This window comes from Ictidomys tridecemlineatus, chromosome 9 (assembly GCF_052094955.1).
Source record: "Ictidomys tridecemlineatus isolate mIctTri1 chromosome 9, mIctTri1.hap1, whole genome shotgun sequence".
NCBI lineage: Eukaryota > Metazoa > Chordata > Mammalia > Rodentia > Sciuridae > Ictidomys > Ictidomys tridecemlineatus.
In genome coordinates this window covers 129,409,100-129,434,287 of record NC_135485.1, presented here as the reverse complement: position 1 = coordinate 129,434,287, position 25,188 = coordinate 129,409,100, and the positions used below count along the sequence as shown (strand labels likewise).

The following is a 25,188-nucleotide window of genomic DNA, read 5'->3' as shown; positions in this document are numbered from 1 at the left end:
TAACGAACAATACCTTCTTTAAAATGAGACTCATTTATTGTCAAATGCCCACAAGCATTTGTTTCAATTCCCGTGCCTACCCCTCCCCCACCATGCTTCCTTTGGGGACAGTACTGCAAGTCTGATGTCATTAGTCCTTCTGAAAGACCTGTACTGAAAGGCCCTGACACATCTTATTGCAGTACCTGAGAGATAGGCAGGCAGATTTTGTAAAAAAGACATTTTGTATAGGAAGGCATAACGTACAAAGAAAATACCTGCATCTTAGTGTCATTTTGTTACTAATTCATTTGGGTGGAGTTAAAACATTTCTTGCTTAAATGACTTCTTTTTCTAAACATTGGTAAATGAATCAATAAGTATAACATCAAAATTTTGGCATTTACTGGGCTTGGTGGCGCACACCTGTAAGTTCAAAGCCAGCCTCAGCAATGGTGAAGCGCTAAGCAACTCAGTGAGACCTGTCTCTAAATAAAACACAAAATAGGGCTGGGGTTGTGGCTCAGTGGTCAAGTGCGCCTGAGTTCAATCCTTGGTAATTTGCCACTGAAATTGTCTTGAGAGAAAATGTAAACTGACATTTGGGGACTCTTTTGTAGGACAGAATCTTGTTTCAAATTTTAATTTTCCTTTAAAGCATTTAATGATATTTTTAATTTGTACCTTCACATAATAAGTAAATAAACACTGGTAGATCTGTTGCTCTTGGGTGGAGGAAAAGACATAAGACTTTATTTTTCAGGGGATTTCTAAAAGAAAAATACTGCATTCTTTAAGTTTTTGAATTGTGTTGTAATCAAAGTGCTATTTATTCTACTTACTAATATAAGTGTCACTATCCTGACTTAATTTTGTCTCAAAAAAATGGATAAATTTTTTTGGACAAATTTCATACCGGACAGACATCCCTCTATTTCATATGGACAAAACCCACTGGTATTATGTTTCATGCACATTATTTTTCCAATTACAGATTTGTTTTTAAATTTAGAACTATAACATTTTTATAAATCATGTTTTATGAATTAAACATTGAAGTTAAAAGGATAATTAGGAAGCGATGACATTGACTTTTTGATTATACCCTAATTTTTCAGTTTTTTTCCTCATATAAAAGCAAATACAAATATAATGCAGGGTTTCTGATTTAATGGGTCCGCATTTATTTTTATGTACTTCCTGTGTTCAAGATAGTGTTGCGTGCTATGGAGGGAGAACATAAATGAGAACATGGTCCATCCCCCCAGGAGCTCATTTTACTGCTGGGAGATTGCACGTATTATCAAAAACATAAAAAAATATTTTTTGAGATAATAACACTTTAGAACAAAAAACAAAAATCCATGCCAGAACTTTATACATTATATATTGTCGAATGAATGGCCTGAGGTAGAAGGTACTGAGGTAGGTGAAATTCACTATGACTTGGCCTCTGAGCCAACGCTGTTCTGCTACAGTGATATTTTCTTAAACACTGTTAAGCTCAAATATGAAATAGAGGGATGTCTGTCCGGTATGAAAATATATATATATATATGAATCTATGAATATATGAATCACATGTAGCTTTTCATGTCTCTGCACAACATGAAAACTCTGTAGCTTACAGGGAAGTGTAGCCAGAAGGTTAAGGAAAAGAGAACATCCTGAGCCCAGCTATTGCCCAGGCATAACCTTCATAGCCGGGTGATCATATAAAAAGTGCCATATATTGGGCTGAGGTGGTGGCTCAGTGGTAGAGCGCTCATCTAGCATGGGCGAGGCCCTGGGTTCGATCCTCAGCGCCAAATAAAAATAAATAAATAAAATAAAGATATTGTGTCCAACTATAACTAAAAAAAAAAAAAAATTTTTTTAAAGTGGTCTATTGGTCTTTGCACCCCAAAGAGGCACCCCCAGCCCAACATGGCTCTCTGTGGGTTGTACTTCTTGCTGAGTTCGAAGCTCCTCTTCCATCACCATCTTGGTTTTGCCTAATTTTTTTTTCTTCTTTCTTCCTTTCTTTCTTTTTCCCCCTCCCTCCCTCCCTCCCTCCCTCCCTCCCTCCCTCCCTCCCTCCCTCCCTCCCTCCCTCCCTCCCTCCCTTCCTTCCTTCCTTCCTTCCTTCCTTCCTTCCTTCCTTCCTTCCTTCCGAGAGTACTGGACCCAGGGCCTCAGATATGCTAAGTAAGCACCCTACTCCTGAGCTATATCCCCAGCCTCTTTATAAAATTCTTTAAATTCTGAGGCAGGATCTTACCAAGTTGTTGAGGCTGGCCTCAAATCTGTGATCCTCCTGCCTTAGCCTGCTGAGTGGCTGAGACTGCAGGCTTGTGCCACCATGCTGGGCTTTGTTTTCAATCTCCCCAGGCAGCCTCCACCTACTGCTGAGCTGCTGAGTTGCCCAAATTATCTCCCAAGGTAGTAACTGTTGTTTTTGTTAATGCTTTACTTACAGCATGGCACAGATCTGGATTTTCCCATAAACCCTTGTCTTACAGCCAGCTTAGGCTGCTATAACTAAATACCTGTCTGGCTTGAATGACAGACATTGATTTCTCATCAGGTGCCAGCTTGGTCAGATTTCTGGGAAGGTTCTCGTCCTGGCTTGTAGGCAGCAGCCTTCTCACTGAATCACACCATGGAGAGTGAGTGGGAAGTTCTCTTTTTTAGACAGAGACACTAATCCCATTTGGGAGGCTCCAACCTCAGGAAGTCACCTAAACCTGGTTACCTCCCAAAGGCCCACCTCCTACCACATTGGGAATTAAGTCCTTGACATGAATTTAGGAAGACACAAATCCTATCCAGAACAGGAACTGTATCAGGAAATCTGTGAGACCTTATTGTGTGAAAGATTTTTCAGGTACCTGTGCTTTGGATTAAAGTAGAAGCATCTATTATTTTACATTTACTACTGATAATTGTAGTCGACCAATCTCTGAAGTCAGGATATTGCAAACATAATGTAACAAATAGCTAAGGGAAGTTGATAAACTAGACCTTGTCTTTTTATCTAGCAGTAGATAATATTATTTTGTTTATCATTTCTCCCAGGTTTTTCCTTTAAGAAATCTTATTAACATTTCATATCCTTATTTTCCCATGGAACTATAGACAATGAGTTAAGCTAATAAATTTAGTGTTGGATATATTCCTTTTCAGATATGTGCGTATTGAGGTGATGATGATTGCATAGTGAGATTAATAGGGCCTGAAATGTGGGTTCCTTGGTATCTTTTCCTGAAGTAAGAAGGCCAGGTGAGTGGGAAGAATATTAGGGCAGGAAAGAGTTCCAGTACTGTCTGTGACTAGTTGCAGTGTGAAAGCTGTTTGATCCCTCATATGTTTCCTGATCTTTTAAATTTGGGAAGGGCAAAGCCAGACCTCTGTCATGGAGATAGAATTAACATGGAAGTTATTAAAAAAATGTAAGTGGTTCCAGCAGTTCCTTTTCGTATGGTTGCATCTTTAACCATAGAACAAAATTAAACAGATATTTGTGAAATTTCTGGTAATTTTTTTAGCACTATGCAGCCATAACTGTGTGGACTTCTGTCTCCTTTGAACTTAGCAACAACTCAGTCTGAGGTGTCCGGGTGTTACAGCCAGACAACAGGCTCAGTGATCAGATGAAGTGAGTCTGACATGTGAGGGAAGAGACCTAAGCCTCAGAAAACCACAAAATGAAGATAGAGTTGGTCAGCTGAAGAAAGCTGAGGCCCAGCCCCCGTTTTTTTTCAGCATGTTTCAAAACAAAGATATTTTTAGACCTATCCAGAAGTAAGATAGAACATTGACTTTCTCCATCTTAATTTAGAATTTCAGAAATATATAGTACAAGTGAAAAAAAATTTAATATGATATGTACTGTACATAAATTCAGAGCTATTCTTGAGTTTAAGTATTCTTTGCCTTTATTCTAATGTCAGGCTTACTTGGAAATATATAGAACAGTATTTCTGCAACGAACATATGATATAATGTCAAAGAAATGGCATTTGATTTCTTGGTATGTTTCAAAGAGAAAAATACTGTTAGGAAAAATGTATTTCCATCTATCCAGACATGACGTCCCAGTGGGATCAAAATTGCATGATTATAATAAATAGATTCCCTTTCCTCTCCTCTTCTACCTATAATATGGTTGTTTTGTAAGTGCATGAGATTCCTAACACCCCAAATGAATTTGAATGTCAAATTCCCTTCAAAATCTATGACCAAATGGCCAAATATAATCACAAAATATACTGTTAATCCATCCAAATCCTGAATTCTCTTCCTCGTGAGTAAACTGACACAGAAAAAGAAAAATGTTGATGTGTCCAGGAAAAAGATTCAGTGAGCAAACTAAAGACAGTTATGAGAGGAGAGAATCACTCTGTGTATTGACCTCGGAGAAAGCCACTAAGATGAGCGTTTAAAAGATGACACAGCAGTTATCATCCAGGGCTTGTGGCACTGCCTCAAGGAACAGGAACAGGAAAATGTCCCATCACAAGGCATTTTCCACTTCTTTATTCTTTTTGAGGTAAAAGTGCTGAGTCTTAGCTTTTAAAATAATGGGTTGTTCCGATGATCATTGTGTACCAAGCTGCTTACAGTGGGGAACTTCATTACACCAGAGAATCTGCTGGGACAGAGAAAGACTGCCTCCCTGTCCAGAGGAGAGACTCCACCCAACTATAAGTTCTCAGAGCATTCTGTGCTTGGAAGCTCCTGAACGCAGCGCTAATTAATAGCCACATTTGTTGCTCCTGGCTGAAAATGATCCTGATTTAGAATAGTGCCTCTCAAATTTGAACATGCATATGAATCACCTGACAGATTTGAATTCTGTCTGGACTGAACTGAACTCAGTATCTCTGGGGTAGGGTCTGAGATCCTGCATTTCTAAGAAACTCCTGGTCATGTTCATGCTGCTGACCTGGGACTATAGTAGACTTACAGATTTTTTTCCTAACTCATGAGAAAGGGAAAAAAGCATGGAAGGAAAATCGTTTTATATATGTTACAGGCATAGGAAACACTTTTCCATGTGTCCCAGTGTGACTATGGATAAAGAATAAGATGAGTGCAGTGATGCATGCTTGTCCACAGTGACTCAGGAGGCTGAGGCAGGAGGAGTACAGGTTCAAAGCCAGCCTCAGCAACTTACAGAGGCCCTAAGCAGCTTAATGAGGTTCTGCCTCAAAATTTTTTTTAAAGAGTGGGGGGTGCTGGGGATATAGCAGTATCCCAGCACCAAAAAAAAAAAAAAAAAAGAAGAAGAAGAAGTCAGTTCTTACATCAAGTTTTCCCCCAACTCCCACCTCTAGAGATTGCTAAGAGAGGCTGTAGAATTATTACATCTCCTTAAAACCTCCAACAAGTCAGCATTTATGAATGCATATTATGCATAATCTATAGATCTTGTTTTACAACAAAATGAATTTAAAATCTGGACACCTAACAAAAATTTCAGAATGAACCCCTTTTCCTTTTTGTGAAAAACAAAATAGATTTTTGCATGCTCACTCTGAGGGAATGAATCCCAGCACTTCCACACACATTCACAAAGGACTTTGCATCCCTTGATTTACTTGTCCATTTATTAAATGTCATTCAATTAAAGCCACCCATAATCCCACTACCCAGGGACATTCACCGTTGGCCTTTCCTGTTCACAAAAGTCATCACATACCATGTGTGTTTTAAATTACTTAAGCATCCCAGCTTCTCTGTGTCAAGAAAGTATCCAAACCTTTGCACCACTAAACAGAGCCAGCCAAAAGGCTTCTAAAAAACTGTCTTCAATTTCTGAAAACAATGCTTTATATATTAAGGAATGTTGGGCTGTTTTCTGCACCAGGCCCTCAGTGTTTCATTATTCGTCATGTGAGATTAGGAAATATGTTTTTCTGATTTAAATTAAGTTCCAGGGCTGTGGAGATAGCTGTCAACAAATGGGCTCAATATTTTCTTTACTGCAAACCTAAACATCCTCTTGGCTAAGCTTCTATTTTGAAACCTATTTCTGATTCTATTCAGGAGAGCTAAGAGTCCAAAGGCTTAAAAAAATAATTGCTTAAAAGAACAACTATTTAAATGATTCTTATTAAATATAAACTAAACACCCAATATTCCAATCTAATAAAAATAAGTATGAAAATGAGTTAATCTGTCACAGATTCATACTGGAGATTTTTGATTCGATCCCATTAGGTCTGAACATGTAGTATTTATGTATATTTAACATGGTCTGATTCTAGGAACAAAATCCCCCTGAACTACTGCATTCTCTTACCTCCTCATTTTATGTAAAGGGAGCATGCTCTTTCTTAGTGGAAGAGAAACTGTCACCATAACATTGTGTAGAGAGAAGTGTCAGACTTTGCCAAATATGAAAAATGAATGTAAATGCATTGACTTTAATTCTCGTTTAGAAAACAATCCTATCTCTTAAGGCCAAGCATACCCTGATTTTTTTGACCTTTTGTTTACTAACTAGGATCATAACTAGGATAAAAATGCATTGTTTAAAATTTAGAAATGCATTGTTTAAAATGTCTTAGAAGAATTTTATAAGAATTGAGTTAATTTAGGCACTAGAAAGACAGCAAATGTTTTTAGTATTAAGTTTATGATACAAAAGTCTAACAATTAGACTTTAATGATATCCTTCTAAATTGTTTATATATTCCTAATACCTAATAGCATAAAAAAGAAACAAATACCCTTTTAAAATTTCATATTCTTATTAATTTTATTCATTCCTTCAATAGATTTTTAGTAAGCATTTTCCATGGGCTACATATTCTTCTTGGTCCTGGGGAAATGAGGAGAAGAAAGGAAATATTTATTCTCACAGAGTTTATTTGAGAAAGTTGCTACTATAAACATTCAATTTAATAAACATTTATTGACCGTCTGTGCAGTATTTTCCTAACTCTAGTGTCATCTCTCTATATACAACCACCAAAGTGGTGTATCTTCTTCCACTACTTACAATTTGAAACTATAGATAAATGGCATTTTTTCTCCCCATCCTAAAACAATTCCACCCTCATCTGCATTCCTATGAGACTTTGTGTACACCTGTTAATAAAACTAAGATCACACTACAGCAAGCTTCTGTGGTTACCCATCCATCTTCCCCTCCATGTCTCCATGAGGATACAGGCCCTGCGATGTCTTATCCCCATGAAGAGCACGGGAGCTGAAGACAATGGAGTATATAACTCTGCCCACAGAAGACGTTCCCTTCAAGGGAGAAGGGGAAAGTGAGATAGAATAATTCATTCCCTAGGAGACAAAGAGTTCTTTAAGAGGTGGGCAATTTTTCATGTAAATTTCATGCTAAGGGAGCCCCAGTATAATAACAGTCTTAAAAAGAGGGAGAAGAGTTATTTAACATGCTAAATGAGGAATGTTAGTTACCAACTTTATAAAAGAAAAAGAAGATAACTTTCTCAGGTATTTACATTAAAACTAAGTGAAGTTAGCCAATCACCACCCCCCTCCAAAACAAATGCCAAATGTCTTCTCTGATATAAGGGGGGTGACTCAAAATGGGGTAGGGAGGAAGAGCAAGGGAGGAAGATTACCTCTAGGTAGGGAAGAGGGGTGGGAGGGAAAGGGAGGGAGAAGGGGAATAGCATGGATGGTGGAAGGAGACCCTCATCATTATACAAAATACATGTATGAAGATGTGAATTTGGTGTCCACATACCTTATATACAATCAGAGATTTGATAAAATTGTGGTATAAAGGTGTAATAAGAATTGTAATGCAAAAAATAAAATAAATAAAAAACCTTGAGGGAATTCAAATGTTTATACATGACAGCCCTCCAGTCTTACACAACTGGAAATAAAGAAGCCCAAGTATGAAATAGCTGCATGTGCAGGTAGGCATTTAATAAATCTTGAGAAAAAATAATTCAGAATTCCCTCCATAATGTGAGTTTCCACGTAGGCGAATGTTTGGTCAGTAGGCCAATAAGAGTGATATACTCTACCCTACCCTGCTCTACCCTAAAGAACTATCCTATCATGTTCTCATTCATCTCCCCTCTGCACGGTAATCAGTGTCCCTTGGACACTTCACCTCTAGTTATTGCTATTATACTGAATCTGCCTACATTCCTTATCTAAAGTATGTCTTCTCTTCAGAGTTATCTGCTGGGGTCTAAACTATCTTGTGCACTTGTGTGTAAGCTGTGTGCCTGAAAATCTTGCGTCACCCCCAACTTGTAATATCTTTGTTAGTAACTCTACTTCCATCTTATCTTTTCTTAAATGAGTCATAAGGAAAGTGAACAAGTGATAATGAGTAGAAATTAGATACACAGAGTTGTATACTATCAGTGACTGGTAAGATTAGAACAGTCCCCATTTACTGAATGCCACGTCATAAATGATCCTAGCCTGGAATTCAAAGATCTGAAAAATTGCCTTTCGGGTGGCCAGAAATGCCACCATCATGTCACAAGCGAAATAAGAATTTTATGGGACAGAAATAGAGCCAATATGGGGTCCTTAACAACAACAAGAAGGCAGGGAAGATAATGTCCTTACTTTTCTTGGTATAACTGTTTAACATTTTCTCTTTCCTATCCCAGTCCCTCTTTTCTCCCAAAAAGACTCCTTGGGGAAACACGGAAAACACTGAATGCTTTCTGAATGGAAATAGGTTCCATTTATGGAACTCCTTAAGGTCCTTTCATGTGCATCGACCATTTCCAGATTTAAAGAAGATGCTGACTAGATTCATGAGAGTTTTCAGAATTGCCATATTGATTGCAAACCCAGGACTTCAACAGAGTAGAACTTTAATGGGAAGAGGAACTAGAGACGTTGCTGTACATGTTTTGTATTTTGGCTTTTAATACATATGGTTTTGAGTCATTGTAGAAAAAGCCTGAGGTCAAGTCCCAAATTATTATCACTGTTTTCCATTGCTATAGGGACATAACAAGGTAACCAGTTTCAAGAAAACACTCTCCAGGGCTTAATTATTTGCTTATCTCAAGAAGCTCTGTAATTTACCTCTTGTGGTCATCTGATCTATAATGATCACCTTCTTTGTTTGGTTCCTAAGGACCCCAGCTGGATTGGGGGTATGGCTCAGTGGCAAAACACTTGCCTACTACACAGGAGGCCTTGGGTTGATCCTTAGCACCACTAAAAGAAAATAAGTCCTTTAAAGAACCTGCTTTGGCCACCCTAATGCAGTGACTTGATGGTGATGACATTCTTTTACAGCCTGAATTGAAAGAGCCTGCAGACCACACTCGGGCCCCCAGAACCATTGAAAGTGCCACGTTTTCCCCCAAGGTTAGGTAATGAACAATTGTGACCCAGAGGCCAGCCTGACTCAGACTGAGTAAGAACGTTACAAAAACAGAGGAACCATGAAAATCTTTTGGAAGCTCTTGGTTTCCTCTATAAATAATGGCAGTTAGTTGTAGAACAATGAAAACAAAACCCATGACTTTTTACATGGCAAATAAGATGTTTCCATTTTCTCCATAACAGGATAAAATCTAATTATTTCACACATATTAAAATAAAATAATTTGATTTCAGTGCATATGTACATAAAAAAATCTCCATTTTATATGCAGGCCTTTCTTGTTGCAGTGTTTGAATTTTGACCCAATGATACAAATACACACATACATAAATATTATGGCAACCTTTCAAAAAAAAAATAATCTCAGAAGAAATGTAAAGTGGAACCAAATATAGATTCCTAAGCTATTTAGGCTGCAAGTGTTCATTTTGATGAATGCCTGCAGCCCTGTAATATTGCTGAGCAGACCAAAGGCAAGAGAAATTGTACTCTCCCTAAATATAATATCTCAGGTACTATCCCTAAACTTTTTTTTTTACATCTGGGTGGAAAAGTTTAAAAATATAAATACATTTTATTTTTCAAATTGCAATCACTAGAAATTCTAGCTCCCAAATATAAAATGCCGTTATAATTAAATTTACATTTTCATCAATGAATTGATTGTGATAAAGTTTCTAGAATGTTCAGTATGTTCACTTGGGTTCGGGACTGATTATTTTGTTTCCTCACTGGTATGTATTTTTTCCATTCTTCCAAAGTTGCAGGTAGACTGAGTCACTTAAAAAAGAAAGGTCTTACGTGCTATGTAGACTAAACTACAAAACCATTAGATTTCACTCCGATACTGATTTTCAACCAAAATACCATGTCAACTCTTGTCTTTTGTACAGACCTGTAATGCCTGCGGAATGCAGAGCCTCCATACAACCTGCGCAGACCCTGAACTCAGAGTGCTCCCGGCTCTGTCGCAACGGCTACTGCACCCCGACGGGGACCTGCTGCTGCAGTCCAGGCTGGGAGGGGGACTTTTGCAGAATCGGTTAGTATTTTTGTTGTCATAAGAAAGACTGGGGCATGGGATTATCCTTAGGTTCTCAAGAACTCAGCATTCGCTATTCCTTCCAGAACCATCTAGGGTTCAGAAGACAATATTGTGAATGTCTGCTGGCTTCTGAACTTATACATGAAATCTTTTCCGTTTCCTTAATGTAAACTATTCACGTGGGTGAGCTCTTTACAAACATGAGAAAACTTTAAATGACTTGAGTCCCTTCAAAAAGTAAAATAAATGAAAACAGCCCAACCAGGTCATCTCTACTGGTGCTCAGCCCTGGGTCCTGAGCTCCACTCGAGCCCTACCCATGTGCTAGCATTTTCCAGACACCCCATAAATGCCCTCCCTCGCTTTACTGCTCACTTTCTTGCCACACCACACTCGAAACAGGGTTTTTTCAGTGAGTGTTACTAAATAAAAAGGGAAAGCACAATTACCTGGGGGCATATTATAAGATTTTTAATTCTGTTTGCCACTCCCTTGGGAACCATTGACTAGGTGTGCAGCTGCTCAGAAAAAGCAAGGGAGATTTATTCAGGGTTATTCTATCCCTTAACATAAGATTTCCTCAATTTTGTGCAAAGTGTAAGTTCTACTTGGCATGAAGTAGGAAAATTGGATAAATTTTAAAAACGTAGAGTTTAAGATATAGATGTTAAAAATGTATATTCGACAACCAGCATTATACATATTACTTAGAAAATATTTTGACCACTGCTACAAAAGTACCTCTTGCTGATGAGAAGCAAAGCCCCAAAATAATATTTAATAGTATTCTTATACGTATGTGCTCTTTATTGTGCTTTCTAAAGATATATTTGTTTCAAAAGTATAACCATAACTTGTCTATTTAATATATTATCTAACAAAAATAGCCAATATTTAAAGCTACACATACAATATAAATTTTAAGCTTAAATTGCCAAAGTAATTTGCAACATAAATAACATTATGTGATTGATTAGTACTAGGATTGCATACCTAGGAAAGAACTCTCCTAATTAAAACTCAATAGAAATTGCATAATTCCATTATCTAAGAAGAGTGCTTTCATTTTATTGACCCTCTCTGTGTCCCTTTTTGTAGAATCAGTGTCCAAGTATAATAATATTCATATATCTGATAATCTATCATCCTTCAGCTTCCTTTGATTGATCCCTGACAGTATTAACTCCGTTTCTTTTACATAGAATTCATTGTGTTATAATTTTTACTTTACATTTTGTCTAATTTCTTATGTCACCTCAAGTATTCAGTTAATAGACATTTATTGAGTATCTTCTAGTGACAAATTTTAACTAAGGGTGAACAAATTATTTTGAATGCTGGTGGCATTATGCATGGCTTAATAAATATTAATAATAATATGTGATATAAATGAATATAGGAATTCTTTAAGTCAATATTTATTTCAGTGAAGAATTTTAATCTTGCCACTATTTAGTTTTAAAATATAAGATAAGTCAAAATTATTTTATAAAAGTAATCATTCAGAAGGAAGACAAAGGACTTGGGATATAGTTCAGTTGGTAGTGTGCTTGTCTTGCATGCACAATCCCCAGCAACAAAAAAAAAAAAAAAAAGAAAGAAAGAAAGAAAAAAAAGAAGGAAGATAAAACTCCCCAGTCAACCTCCGGCCCCAAGTAGGTATCACTGGCCCTAAGTAGGTACCAAGTGGCCCTGAAGACCCATTTCTGAACATTCACCCCTAAGCAATAGCAGAGAGAAATAACTCAAAGGCTGTGGATACCACACCTTTGAGGGGCTTCAGCATAGATTTCCCCATGTCCTTTCTGGATAAACATGGTTGAAAAGAACAGAGAAGCAATCACAGAGGGTGTCACCATAACCTCCACTGTCTACAACACAATTGCTTGATCTACAAAAAGATCTCATTCTTGTGAGACTTACAGAGAAATAAGGATCCTCAGGCTTACACACAGTACATATCGTGTCAAAGTGGACTAGTTACCACCAAAGTATTATCAAAGAATCTGTACTATGAAACCCATATAGAAATATATCCAACACTTCACAACAATCCATTATACCAAGACCCATCATCAAGAGAAGACTATGGGGGTTGGGGTTGTGGTTCAGCAGTAGAGCACTTACCTACCATGTGCAAGGCCCTGAGTTCAATCCTTAGCACCACATTAAAATAAAGGTATTGTGTTAGTCAACTAAGCCAACTAAAAAAAAAAATTAATAAAAAAAAAGAGAGAAGACTGTGACCTAAAAAGACTTCACATAAAAGTGGAAGAGAAATCCAACCCACCAGGTAAACAAATCTTAACATAGAGATACAAATATCAAAGAACATGTCAACATGATACCTCCTAAAGTTCATAACTCAGTACCAACTGACTCCAAAGATATTGAAGAGGATGAAATGCCAGATAAATAATAGAAAGAATGGTTTAAAACAAGATCAGTGAATTCCAAAATAACACAGAAAATAATTGGTTGAGTTAATGTAGACACTATAAGATACAGTTGAAAAATTCAATGAAGAGATAGAAATTTTGAAAAGAACCAAATGTAAATCCTAGAAATGAAATCTTAATAAGCCAAATTTAAAAAAAATCAGTGGAGAGCCCAACCAATACACTAGAGCAAGCAGAAGACAGAATTTCAGGGCTTGAAGAAAAAGCGAATGAATTAGAAGATTCAGACAGTTGTAAAGAAAAAAATAAGTAACTATAAACAAAAAATGCAGATCTCTGGGCAACTCACTTAAGACTCTCAGGTCTTCAGAAAAGAGTAGAGATACCAGATACCAGCTAATGGCATAGAAAACCTATTCCATGAAATAATAGCAGAAAAATTCCCAAATTCTGAGGATGAGATAGATGCATGAGTATTTAGATGGATACTTGAGTATTGGCAGTACTTAGAACCCTAAATAGATATGATCAAAAAAGAACCTCTCCATAACATATTGCAGTGAAAATGCCAAAAATTCAGAACAAAGAAAGAATATTAAAAGGAAATTGTAGGAGAGAGGCAACAAGTCACTTTTAAAACCAAACCCACCAGAATAACAGCAGGTTTCTCAACAGAAACTCGAAAGACCAGGAGGGCATGGAATTTTGTTTTTTAAGTCTTGAAAGAAAATTATTGCCAGTCCAGGTTACTATATCCAGCAAACCTACCCTTCAGAATGGAGGAAGAAATAAAAACTTCCAAGATAAGCATAAACTAAAGGTATTTATGATCACTAACCCAGAATTGCAGAGGATATTTAAAGGAATCTTGAAAACAGAAGAGGAAGATAAACACAACCACAAGAGCATGGGAAAGAATAAATCTCACTAGAAGAGGAGATAAGCATATGAGATACAGGAAAGACACAAACATTAGAAAAATAATAAAATTACAAGAATTAATAGAAGTTTTAATAATAACTCTGAATGTAAATGGCCTTAATTCTTCTATTAAAAGACAAAGAGTGGTGAATACAAGACAACTGTTTTGTTTTGTTCTGCCTGCCAAAAACATACCTCACCACTAACAATATACACAGATGGAAAATGAAAGAATGGGGATAAAAATATTCCATGCAAATGGGGTCTGAAAGCAAGCAGGAGTAGCTATGCTCATACCCAGCAAAGCAGACTTCAAACCAAAATTAGTCAGAAGAGACAAAGAAGACCAGTACATTGTGCTGAAGGGAGCAATTCACCAAGAATATGTAATTACTGTAAATATATATGCAGCAAACATCAGTGCACCCTATTTTATAAAATGAACACTACCCAGCATAAAAGGAAAGAGAGGACCCAATACAGTAATAGTGGGTGACTGCAATATCTCATTTTCACAAGTAGGTCATTTAGACCAAAAAAAAAAAAAAATCAACCAACAGAAGAAGACATATTCTTAAATTCTTTTAGCAGCTTATGGAACTCTCTCCAAAACAGGTTATATCTCATACCATAAGGCAAGTCTTAACAAATACAAAAAAATTGAAATAACTTCTTGCATATTATTAAGTCATAATGTAATAAAACTAGAAATCAACAGCAAAAGAAAACGCAGAAACTATACAAACATATGGAGATTGAACAATACACTTTTTTATGATCAGTGGGTTATTGAAGATATCAGGGAGGAAATGTAAAAATTCCTAGACTCAAATGGAGATGAAAACACAATATACCCTGAATCTGTGGAATATTGAAAAGGCAGTTCTATGAGAGAAGCTTATAACTATGACTGCCTACATTAAAAAATCAAAACAAGATCTCAAATAACCTAATGATGTATCTCAAGGTTTTAGAAGATCAAGAACAAACCAAATCTAAAATCAATAGAAGGAAAGTAATAATAAAAATCAGAAGTTATACACCATGTGTGTATATTACATCAAAATGCATTCTACTGTCATTATAACTAAAAAGAACAAACAAATTTTTTTTAAAAAAAACAGAGCTCCACTAAGTGAAATTAGACCAGAAGAACTATACAAAGGATAAATGAAACAAAGAATTGGTTCTTTGAAAAGATAAATAAGATCAGTAAACCCTTAGCCAAACCAACCAAAAAGAAAGAGAAGATCCTAATTAACAAAATTAAAGATGAAAATGGGGATGTTTACAACAGATATCACTGAAATCCAGAGGATCTTTGAGGACTATTTTGAAAACTTATATTCCAATAAATTAGAAAATCTAGTAGAAATGGATAAATTTCTAGATAGCTGTTATCTACCAAAATTGATACCAAGAGGTTATGAAAAACCTAAATAGATCAATCACAAGCAATGAGACTGAAGCAGTAAGAAAAGTCTCCCAACAAAGAGAAGCCAGAACTGTGGGAATTCACTGCTTAATTTTACAAGGTCTTTAAAGAAGAACTAACCCCAATGCACTTCAAACTATTCCATGAAATAGAAAGGAAAAGAATGTTTCCAAACTCCTACCATTAAGGCCGTAGCCTTCTAACACCAAAACCAGATAAGGAGACAACAGAAACGGAAGGAAGGAAAGCAGGAAGGCAGGAAGGAGGGAAGGAGGGAAGGGAGTGAGGGAGGGAGGGAAGAAAATTAGCAACTAATATCCCTGATAAACATAGATGCAAAAATTCTGAATAAAATACTTTCAAACTGAATTCAGCAGTACATCAAAAAGGTCATACACCATGGTTTCATCCCAGAGATGGAAGGATAGTTCAATATAAACAAATCAATAAACATAATAATGCCACATAAACAGAATCACAGGTAAGAATCACATGATCATGCCAATAGATGCTGGAAAAGCCTTTTACAAAATTCAACATGGTTTCATGATAAAATCCCTGAGGAAAAAAGACATAGAAGGATCTTACCTCAACACAATAAAGGCTATATATGGCAAACTTAAAGCCAACATTATATTTAATGGGGAAAAACATGAAATCATTTTCTCTAAAGTCATGAGGAGACAAAGAAGTTAACTCACTCAACACCCCTATTCAGTATAGTCCTTAAAAGTTTAGCTGGAGCAATTAGGCAAGAGAAAGCAGTAAAAAGATATACAAATAGGAAAAGAAGTCATCGGATTATTCCTATTACAGAAGAGATGATCCTAGGCTTAGAAGACCCTAAGTTTCCACCAGAAGACTCCTAGAGCCCATAAAATTAGCAAATTAGCAGGATATAAAATCAATATAAGAAAATCAACAACTTTCCTATACACTAATTCATAACAAACCTGCTGAAAAAGAAATCATTCCATTCACCATAGCTTTAAAAATACTAAAATGTCTATGAATAAATCTAACCAAGGGGTAAAAGACCTATTCAATGAAAATTACAGAACACTGAAGAAAGAAATTAAAGAAGACACTAGAAAATGGAAACACCTCCCATGTCCATGGATCAGCAGAATTAATATTGTTCAAATGGCAACATTGCTGAAAGTCATGTACACATTCAATGCAATCTCCATCATAATACCAATGACATGCGGGCAGGATGGTTCACCCCTGTAATCCCAGCAACTCCGGAGGCTGATAAAGAAAACTGGTTTTAGAGGAAATAATTTCATGTTTTTCCCCATTATTCAGCTGTAAGGAAGGATGAAATCATATCACTTGTAGGAAAATGGATGAAAATGGAAATCATATGGTTAAGTGAAATCAGACAGACTCTGAAAGACAAATCTTAGATATTTTCCCTCAGATATGGAATCTGACATAAAAGTTGTCACAGGGAGACTATTAGAGAAAAGCTGGGGGTAGGGAAGGACAAATATAATCAAAGTATGATATATATATATATGTGTGTGTGTGTATATTTATATATATATATATATACACACATATATACACATATATATATACACATATATATATATATACACATATATATATTTCATTGTAGTATATATATACTACAATGAAACCCATTATTTTGTATGATCAAATGCACTAATTAAAAAATTTAAGATTAGGCTGGGCACAGTGGCACACAACTATAATCCCAGTGGCTTGGGAAGCTGAGGTAGGAGGATTATGAGTTCAAAGCCAACCTCAGCAAAATTGAGGTGCTAAGCAACTCAGTGAGACCCTGTCTCTAAATAAAAAATACCAAAAAAAATAGGGTTGGGGAAGTGGCTGAGTGGTTGAGTTCCCCTCAGTTCAATCCCTGGTACATCTACACACACACACACACACACACAAATTAAGATCTAAAAAGAACATATTTTTTTAAAAAAAGAAAAACAAAAAACTTCTTTTAAGTTATCTATTCAGGATATTTTTGTCCCAAGCAGGAATTTGATTTGTATATGTGCATGGTTTACTCCTCTCTCAAACACTTAAAGAGAAATTGTCTTTATTTTCTTCTTTTCCATGTGTCAACTGCAGACCCCTGGATTTTGAATAATGTGTTCAGAAAGGTGAAAATGACCTGGCCCTTCAAAGTGTAGAGAAATGTATTCAAGGAATTTGAATCTGTCTATAATAGCTGCACTCCCCAGATTTATCTTATCAGTTAAAGACAATTAATTTATATGCCAAATGTATGTCTGCATCTTATTTTAGGAGTAAGTCACCCATATTGCAGGAGTAACCATTCTTTAATGAGGAAATGCTGTGCTGTATAGTAACCCTAAAAAGATCGCTTAGCACGTCCTTCCTTGGCCAACTGCTCTTACCCCAGAAGTGGGCTTTAAGGTGTGATCAGGGAGCAAAGCACGTGCCCTAAGCCCTCTGCAAGCAGAGGGAAGGAGTTTGAGGGAGCCGAAATCCAAAACTGACCTCACCTGGGTGTTGCTTTGGAGATGCTGCAGCCAGTGGCCTCCCAGCAGGCCTCTGGGGAGCAGAGATCTGAAAAAGATGAAATCTTTGTGTTAAATGAAGTCAGTTCTGTGGAGGACTGACATTGTTTCTCAGGATCTCTGCTTCTCTAGAAATGTCTCCCATTATCCTGAGTTCTGGTCTCCATATTACCCTGGATCTGAGAAACCTTCCTTCTTACTTACACGTCTGTCCTTCAAATCATTCCTTCTTCTTTCCTCGCCTTCCCTTATTCATCAGGTATTTATTGGCCTCCTGCTCGGCCCTGTTTCTGAAACTCACAGAATAAGAGCCGTGTTATTACTCTTTTTTTTTTTTTTCCCCTTTCCAGCAAAATGTGAGCCAGCGTGTCGTCATGGAGGTGTCTGCGTTAGACCCAACAAGTGCCTCTGTAAGAAAGGATATCTTGGTCCTCAGTGTGAACAAGTGGACAGAAACATCCGCCGAGTGGCCAGGGCAGGTATTCTTGATCAGATCATTGACATGACATCTTACTTACTGGATCTAACAAGTTACATTGTATAGTTTCTGGGACTGTTTGAATATTCTTTTCCAGTGGGCATTTATTTTTTATCCTGTCATTAAAAAGAAAGACTGTTATCCTGCTACACACTCCTGTGATTTCATTTCCTTTTATTAATTTAAAAATAATTTGCAGAAATGTGCAGATCCTCTGTGTGTATGTTGCACGTTTGTTCACACATGCACGCACACACCCACACTCACAACCCCTGTCCACGTGGTTGCATAACAGATGGGTTTTTAAAATATGTACTTCCTTGTGTGGAGTGATTGACACAGAAATTCCATTGTAAATTGATAATGGAATTTTTATGTCACCATAAGAGAGTATTTGACTTCCCAGGAATTTTCTGTCTGTAATTACTGAAGTCAACTTTCATGAGGTTTTGAAACATCACTGTGCAATCTGATGGATCTAATAAAAAATGGCAATATTTTTATATTAAAAGACTACAATATGAGAGAATGTTTCAAAACTCCCTGATGAATATCTAAATGAACAATTTGATATAAAATTGTAATCTTCGTTTTTATCAATGTATCCCCTTGCAGAATGATACCTACTCACTTACCTTTTTATTTGGCAAAGCAATCTGGTTACTTTGGCTTAATCTCAAGATTGTTTTCAAATGTTTTATAGTGAAATCATAACAGCCTATTTTTAAATCAAAACTTCCTAAAAGGTCTGCTTTTATTGTATATTTTATTTAACAATAGGCACTGGGTTTGTGTTACATATTTATATTTTTTATTTTATTTTTATAATATAGACATCACCTAGATGAAACACCTTTACCCTGTCCTGTAAAATACTAAAGTTACATTTTTCACCAACTTAATTGGAGAGAAGGGGAATGAGAAAGCAGTCTTTAATGTGCTGTGGATCTAATCTAACAATGTATCCTTTGCCAACATGTAATCATTAACGACGGATGAAAAAGCAAGAAAACAGCCAATCCTTATAAAATTGCAGCATTAAACATTTGTAAAGTGCCTCTCACCATAGCAGGACTGTCAGAGTATATGTGATTAGAATGTTACAGATTCCACACTGAATCGAACCTCACTGGAAGAGAGCTCACTCATTTATATCAAATCTGGGCTGTGTAAGCTGTCACTTGTACAAATTTTTCATATAATAATTCTTGCCAAGTATGGATTTTTTTGTATATTCTCCTTTAGAACTCAATGAAAATACTCTCTGGCTAATATATCAATGAAAAGACTTCTGGCTTATATGATCTTTTTCTGTAAAGAAGTAACTGGTCAGGTTTTTCAAATGGTTTCCCAGCCACCTTACAAGTCTAAACAAATTTCCACTCTATATAATTATAAGGCCTCTATGCACTACTGAAAAAACACGTCCACCCGTGATAAGCACATACCCCACTGTAGCTGTCCTACTGTAAACATCCACTCCTCTGGAATCTAAATTGTGGAAGTGTATAGATTATGCAGCTTTGGCTGACTTTCCAAACCTGCTTTTTACCTTTAGGAATATGAGCCTCAATTAATTTTTTTAAGAACATTTCATAGCTAGGACTTCTCTGTTGTTTCTAAGTGAGATGCTTACAATTAAAGCACAGTGAACATTTATATAGAAACCACAATGTAGAAAGATTGGTTAAGTACACTGCTCTTGTCTTCCATATATGATTACTTAAGTTTCAAGTGACCTCATGCCAAATGGAAATGGGTTGAGAAATCTTGGTTCAGTGCTTCGGGGACAATAGCCTGCATTAAAAAGTGCATGCATAATTTTGCACAATTTAGATTCAATTGGCAGTCTATTCAAAGAAGTCTCGGGATTAAATGAGCATGGAGACCAAATTGCCCTCTTACCCCAGAAAAGGGGTGGTCCCTTCTAGTCTCACTAACACTTCATTGGCCCAACAGTGTGACAAATCTTGCAATGAACCATGCAGTAGCCTGCATCTGTAGGTTAATAGCAATCTTTTGTCTCCATTGCTTTCTCTTCATAGCCCTTTTACTGAATTCCATCACAGAAAGTTTTACAATTTAAAAAAAAAAAAAATGTCCTGACAACCATTTTTGTAAATGGACCTTACCATCTAATCATCCCTTATTCAACGTGGGTGACATTAACAAAATGTGAACTTCTTGTGAGGGAGCCAGCTGTCTCAATCTGTCAAATCGTGCAGTTTTATTACACATTCTCCCATTCATAGTTTGAGTGGAAACAATAAGGATACTGCTATGTAGTCAGTGAAATCTTAAAAATCAAACGTATCTTCTTACATCATTAATCTCTCCATCTCTTCCCCCAAAGAAAAAGGTGTTCTATAGCCATTACTTCTCCTATTTGAAATAATCTATATTAAATTAACCAGACCCAGAGTTTTTTATAGGTCTGTTTCCCAAGTGAAAGAGTTTCAAGTGACTTGGAAAAACACATGTACCCCAGGTGTCACTGCCTTTTCTATTGTGAGGGAATAAAAGACCAAATTCTTCTAAAAAGGAGATAGCAAGATCCATGGATATTAAACCCAAGCAAAGAAAGCCCAGCCTTTGGAGTCATTTCTTCCTGCTCTTAGGAGAAAAGTAGCCACCAAAGGTAATTGATGGCTACACATTTTAAATCAAGTGGCCAATTCGAGAAACTTCTTTGACCCTCTTTTTGAAGTAGATTTTTTTTTTTAAATGCATGACCTCAGTGATTTATGATGAGAGGCAGGTAGGAAGTGGTTAAAAAGGAGGAGTCAGGGAAAAGTAATTGTTTCATCACACAAAAGGCAAAATCTGCTCAGTTCGTAAAGTATGCAACCTAAAATAGAAGGAAAAGCTCCTTGATATGAATCCTAACGTGTAAGGTAAAGGTGAAACAACGAAAGAGACGAGTGTGTATTAGGACGCTCGGTCCGTTTCAGAGCTTAAGCGTCGGGTGTCAGTTGAACGTGGAACGATGCTTACGATAGTTTTAAATATTTTGAAATGACCTTTCCACCACTGTCTCTGCCAAACTCTTGTCCTGATTCATAGAATCTTCTTTTCTTGACACTTACTTGAGATAATGAGATGAAAACAGAATTGGCAGATCACCAAAGTGAAAAGGAGGGAAAACTTAAACTTAGGTGATGGCAGAAATCCTTCCATTGATACCTTTTCTTCTTAGAATTTTTTTTTTTTTGCAGTAGAGCGATTCTAAAGTATCTTATATTATTACAAAGAATACTCAGAAGTTTTCTCAGATTAGTGGATCTGTCTCATAAAGAGAGCAAAGAAACCCAGACCATATAACATACACACAGCCTGGCTAAAAAACTATTCTCTGCATATCATTTATACTACACAGAATAGACAGAATAGTCATTTATACAGAATTTGATCACTTCTGCACTTATGTGAAAATAATTACAGAATGATTTACTAAAATTTTAAAATCCATTTGTTTTCTATTTTGCTTTGATCTCTGAATTTTCTATTTTGCTTTGATCTCTGAATTATAACCCTACAAAACGTCGACTAGGTATAAGATTATTGGTCAGATGCTACATTCATTAATTTAAACCTTTATTTGTCTTAACTTCCTGTTAAGTCTCTTAGCTTTAACACATAAAAGAGGAGCCATGTCTAAATTTTTAAGAGGAAAAATAAAGCATGCCATGGGAAGCTGCAGTGGAGAGATTAACAAATGAGTTTCTGAGCCTTTGTCTAGAACGTTACTGAAGATATCGGTCTTCTCCTGCCCTCTCCCTTCCCTCTGCCTCAACCTTTCCTTTCTCTCTCCCTTCTCTCTCTCTCTCTCTCTCTCTCTCTCTCTCTCTCTCTCTCTCTCTCTCTCTCTTAATCTCTTCCCTCTTCCGTCTCCTCTATTTTCTTTCCGTATGGGCTAAATAAACCTGTCCTTGCTATACCCATTAATTACATATCCTGGGCCAGTAGCTGTGAATTTGGCTCATTATGATCTTTTCTTTATTTTCCTGAAAAATACCCTCTTCTGGTATCACATTTGTTCAAATTCTGTACCATGAGGAAGAGTAGACAAATAACATACTAGATGGATCTATTACAGTCACCTAGAGAAATCGTGATGAGCCACGTGGCTGCTGGTCCAGGAGCTCCCATGCAGCTAGTCTGTGGTAGCCACAGGAGAAACACTGAAACAGCCCCAGTCAATAGCCGAAGCTAACAGTCAGGAATAGGAGTAGCTGTTTCCTATCCAGCAATAGCCATCTCTAAGGAGTCTACTTTAAAGAAGATTATTCCAAATCTGTGGGGAAAAAAAAATAAGAAGAAATAGTTCCTCTCTGCAGACTTCAAAATCTTCTTTCTCCACCCCTGGGATTAAATTTGAACTTTGTAGAGAACTCAGATCAAAGTACCACGTCCAGAAAATTGATGGGCCTGTTCCTAGGAACGCAGCTAGAATACCTTCTGCAGAAAGTTCCTCTGAGACTATCAGAAATAAATGTTTGCTATCTTACCCTCTTTCTCCTTATTGCTCCTCCATAATTAATATGATATCAGGAAGGTGGGAAACCTAGAAAAAGAAACATTTAGATATAAAAAACATGGCCATGAGATTTGACAAATGCAAATGCCAGCCAACTTCAGACCTTCTTCCTCTTGACTATTGCCTTTGAATAGTTTTTGTAAATTGCCTTCAAAGAACTTTTTAGGAAAGTGAGAGGCGTTTGTGGGAGTGTGAGGAAGTGTGTACACTCATGCCCTTCTTAGAATAGCAGTGTTCCTAGCTGCTATGGAGAGATTTGCTCACTTACAATTTTCTTAAAGTCTTTATTAAATATGAGCCCAAGACACACCCATCATTTACCTTGCTTTCCCATACCATTTGTAGAGGTCAGATACCAGTCAGCTGGAAAAAAAAATGAAAAAATAATGAATCTCTTGCATAAACATAAAACCTTACACCTAAAATCTGTTGTTCTTTTTTTTTTTTTAACCAGGCAACAGTGCATTAAAAAAAAAATGCTACTAATTTCAACATTAACTCAAAGATTACCTCCCATGTACATCATAAAGTCAAACATTATTTCTCATGTGGGGTTTTCTTTTTTATTTTGGACTATGTAGATTATTTATACTTAATCCAAAAATATATGTGTATGTATACAGGCAAGTTAACATACATGAGTTATCTCAATTGACTAGAACCTTTTAAGTAAGCACACACACATATTTTAGCACATAGTAAATACAGAATAGGAAAGACTATTCATACTGGCTAAATATAGCAAGCTTTTTTTTCACAGTTAGAAACTAATTCTTGCACTAAAAAAGAACAAATCAGGCTGGACTGGGGATGTAGCTCAGTAGTAGAGCACTTGCCTCGCATGTGCAAAACTCTGGGTTCAATCCCCAACACTGCAAAACCAAAACCAAAAACTAGTCAGTAGCTTCCATTCACATGAATGAGGTATGATCAGGTTTGGAATGGTCTATGCCAAAATGTATGTTGCAGGCTTCTTCACTTAATACCCTAAATCTGAGACACGACCTTCCTGGAATAAGTTAAGATTTCATGTGCAATAGGATTCTTTTCATAATACCATTACCAAGAAGACAAACTGACAAACATATAAGATACCAGATATTTCCCACATCTCATTAAAGTTATGAGTTGTGTTTGGACATGAGTTTCACCAGGAATCAGAAAGTAACAAGATAAATGATGCTGATGTCCAAGGAATTTATGGAACTTGATTCCCTATGCAGGCCACAGTAGACTATTTATTTCAAAGACATCCATCTAGTTAGAATTTTTAAAATTGAATAATTATAATTTAAAAGCCTGAAAGAATATGAAAGGCAAACCCTGTGTCCTCTCTGACCTAATTAATTAATCTGTGATTAGTTTTGTCTGGTTTTAAAGATTGATTATTTGTTTCATTCTTCTAACGTATTTTGGTTTTCCTGGTTGTTCATTTTCTTGTAGACGGTTGAAAATTAGGGCAGTTTGTCCACAGCCTTACTCATGGAAGATTCCAGAACCCATTCATGTTTGGCACAAGACTGTAGGAACAATTAGTAAAATGAGGTCCAGGTTAAAAGGAGCAGAGTTAATACATGACCCGGTTGGGATTTCTACAAATGTTCTTTAGAAAAGTAACATGCAAAGTTATTGGTTCCCATAATCCCTCTGAGTTTGAACTGAGCTGATTTATTTAATCAAGTTACATAATATGCAGTTCTCCTTGATTAATCTTCCACTGTTCAGCCATTCATACATTTATTAACTCAAAAAAAATATTTATTGAAGTGCCTAGCATGATTAAGTGCTATAGAACAGGCAAGGACGTTTACAAGGATGGGGTTGTGAGCCCAATGGGTATCATGAACGTGTTGGAAGCAAAAGACAATTTCACGTCCAACCAGCTTCAATTCAGCTCAACATTAGAATACAGCATAACAGTACAGATGATCTAAAGAACATCTGTGTGTATCTGTATGTGTGCACACACCCATGTATATATATTTATCTCTGTACAAACACTACATATGTATACACACTATCTATGTAATATATAATATATGTATAATGCATATAAATTCTAACAAGTGTTATTTGTGTTATCTTTAAAAATAGATCAATTGTATCTTGAAGTGGTAAATGCAGAGAATTGGTTTTATTGTTGATCTGTGGATTTAATGATTTTTAGGTGAAAAGGATGTTTAAGTGTATAATTTCCTTTCTTAATTTAATATATTTATGTAAATGCATGCCTGAAATTGGATTAGATTGGCTGTGTTTTGTGTCTTAACGTGATCAAATGTATTAAACTTTATCTTATGACTCAATGTATATGTGCTATTTTAAAATTCTTTTTTACTTTAGAATTTAAAAAATGATCCTGCATATTCAGACTGATTTTATAAACACCAAATTTTAAATGTTTTATGCCCAACCTACTTCCAAATTTTCTGCTTTTGTCAAACCCCCCCTGTCTTCCTGGATAAATGTATCTTATTGATTCATTAAAAGATAAGGCTGTTTCTCTGTAAGAGGTTACTACTCCTGAAAGATTAA

At 36.3% G+C, this 25,188-nt stretch overlaps 1 protein-coding gene across 2 annotated transcripts in view; it reads left to right on the top strand.

The window, feature by feature from the left end:
- The window catches only part of Hhip (hedgehog interacting protein), a 97,047-nt gene extending 77,651 nt beyond the window's left edge, over nt 1-19,396 (top strand). Inside the window, exons 12-14 of one of the 2 annotated variants that reach the window (XM_078022072.1) lie at nt 10,210-10,358; nt 17,989-18,117; nt 18,950-19,396. In XM_078022072.1, coding sequence (XP_077878198.1) covers nt 10,210-10,358; nt 17,989-18,117; nt 18,950-18,960 — 289 coding nt within the window. In that variant the 3' untranslated portion in view covers nt 18,961-19,396. Of the gene's footprint in view, nt 1-10,209; nt 10,359-17,988; nt 18,266-18,949 lie in introns of those variants that run through there. The other variant, XM_005327555.3, reaches the window with a different exon arrangement.
- Nucleotides 19,397-25,188: the final 5,792 nt, after the last annotated feature.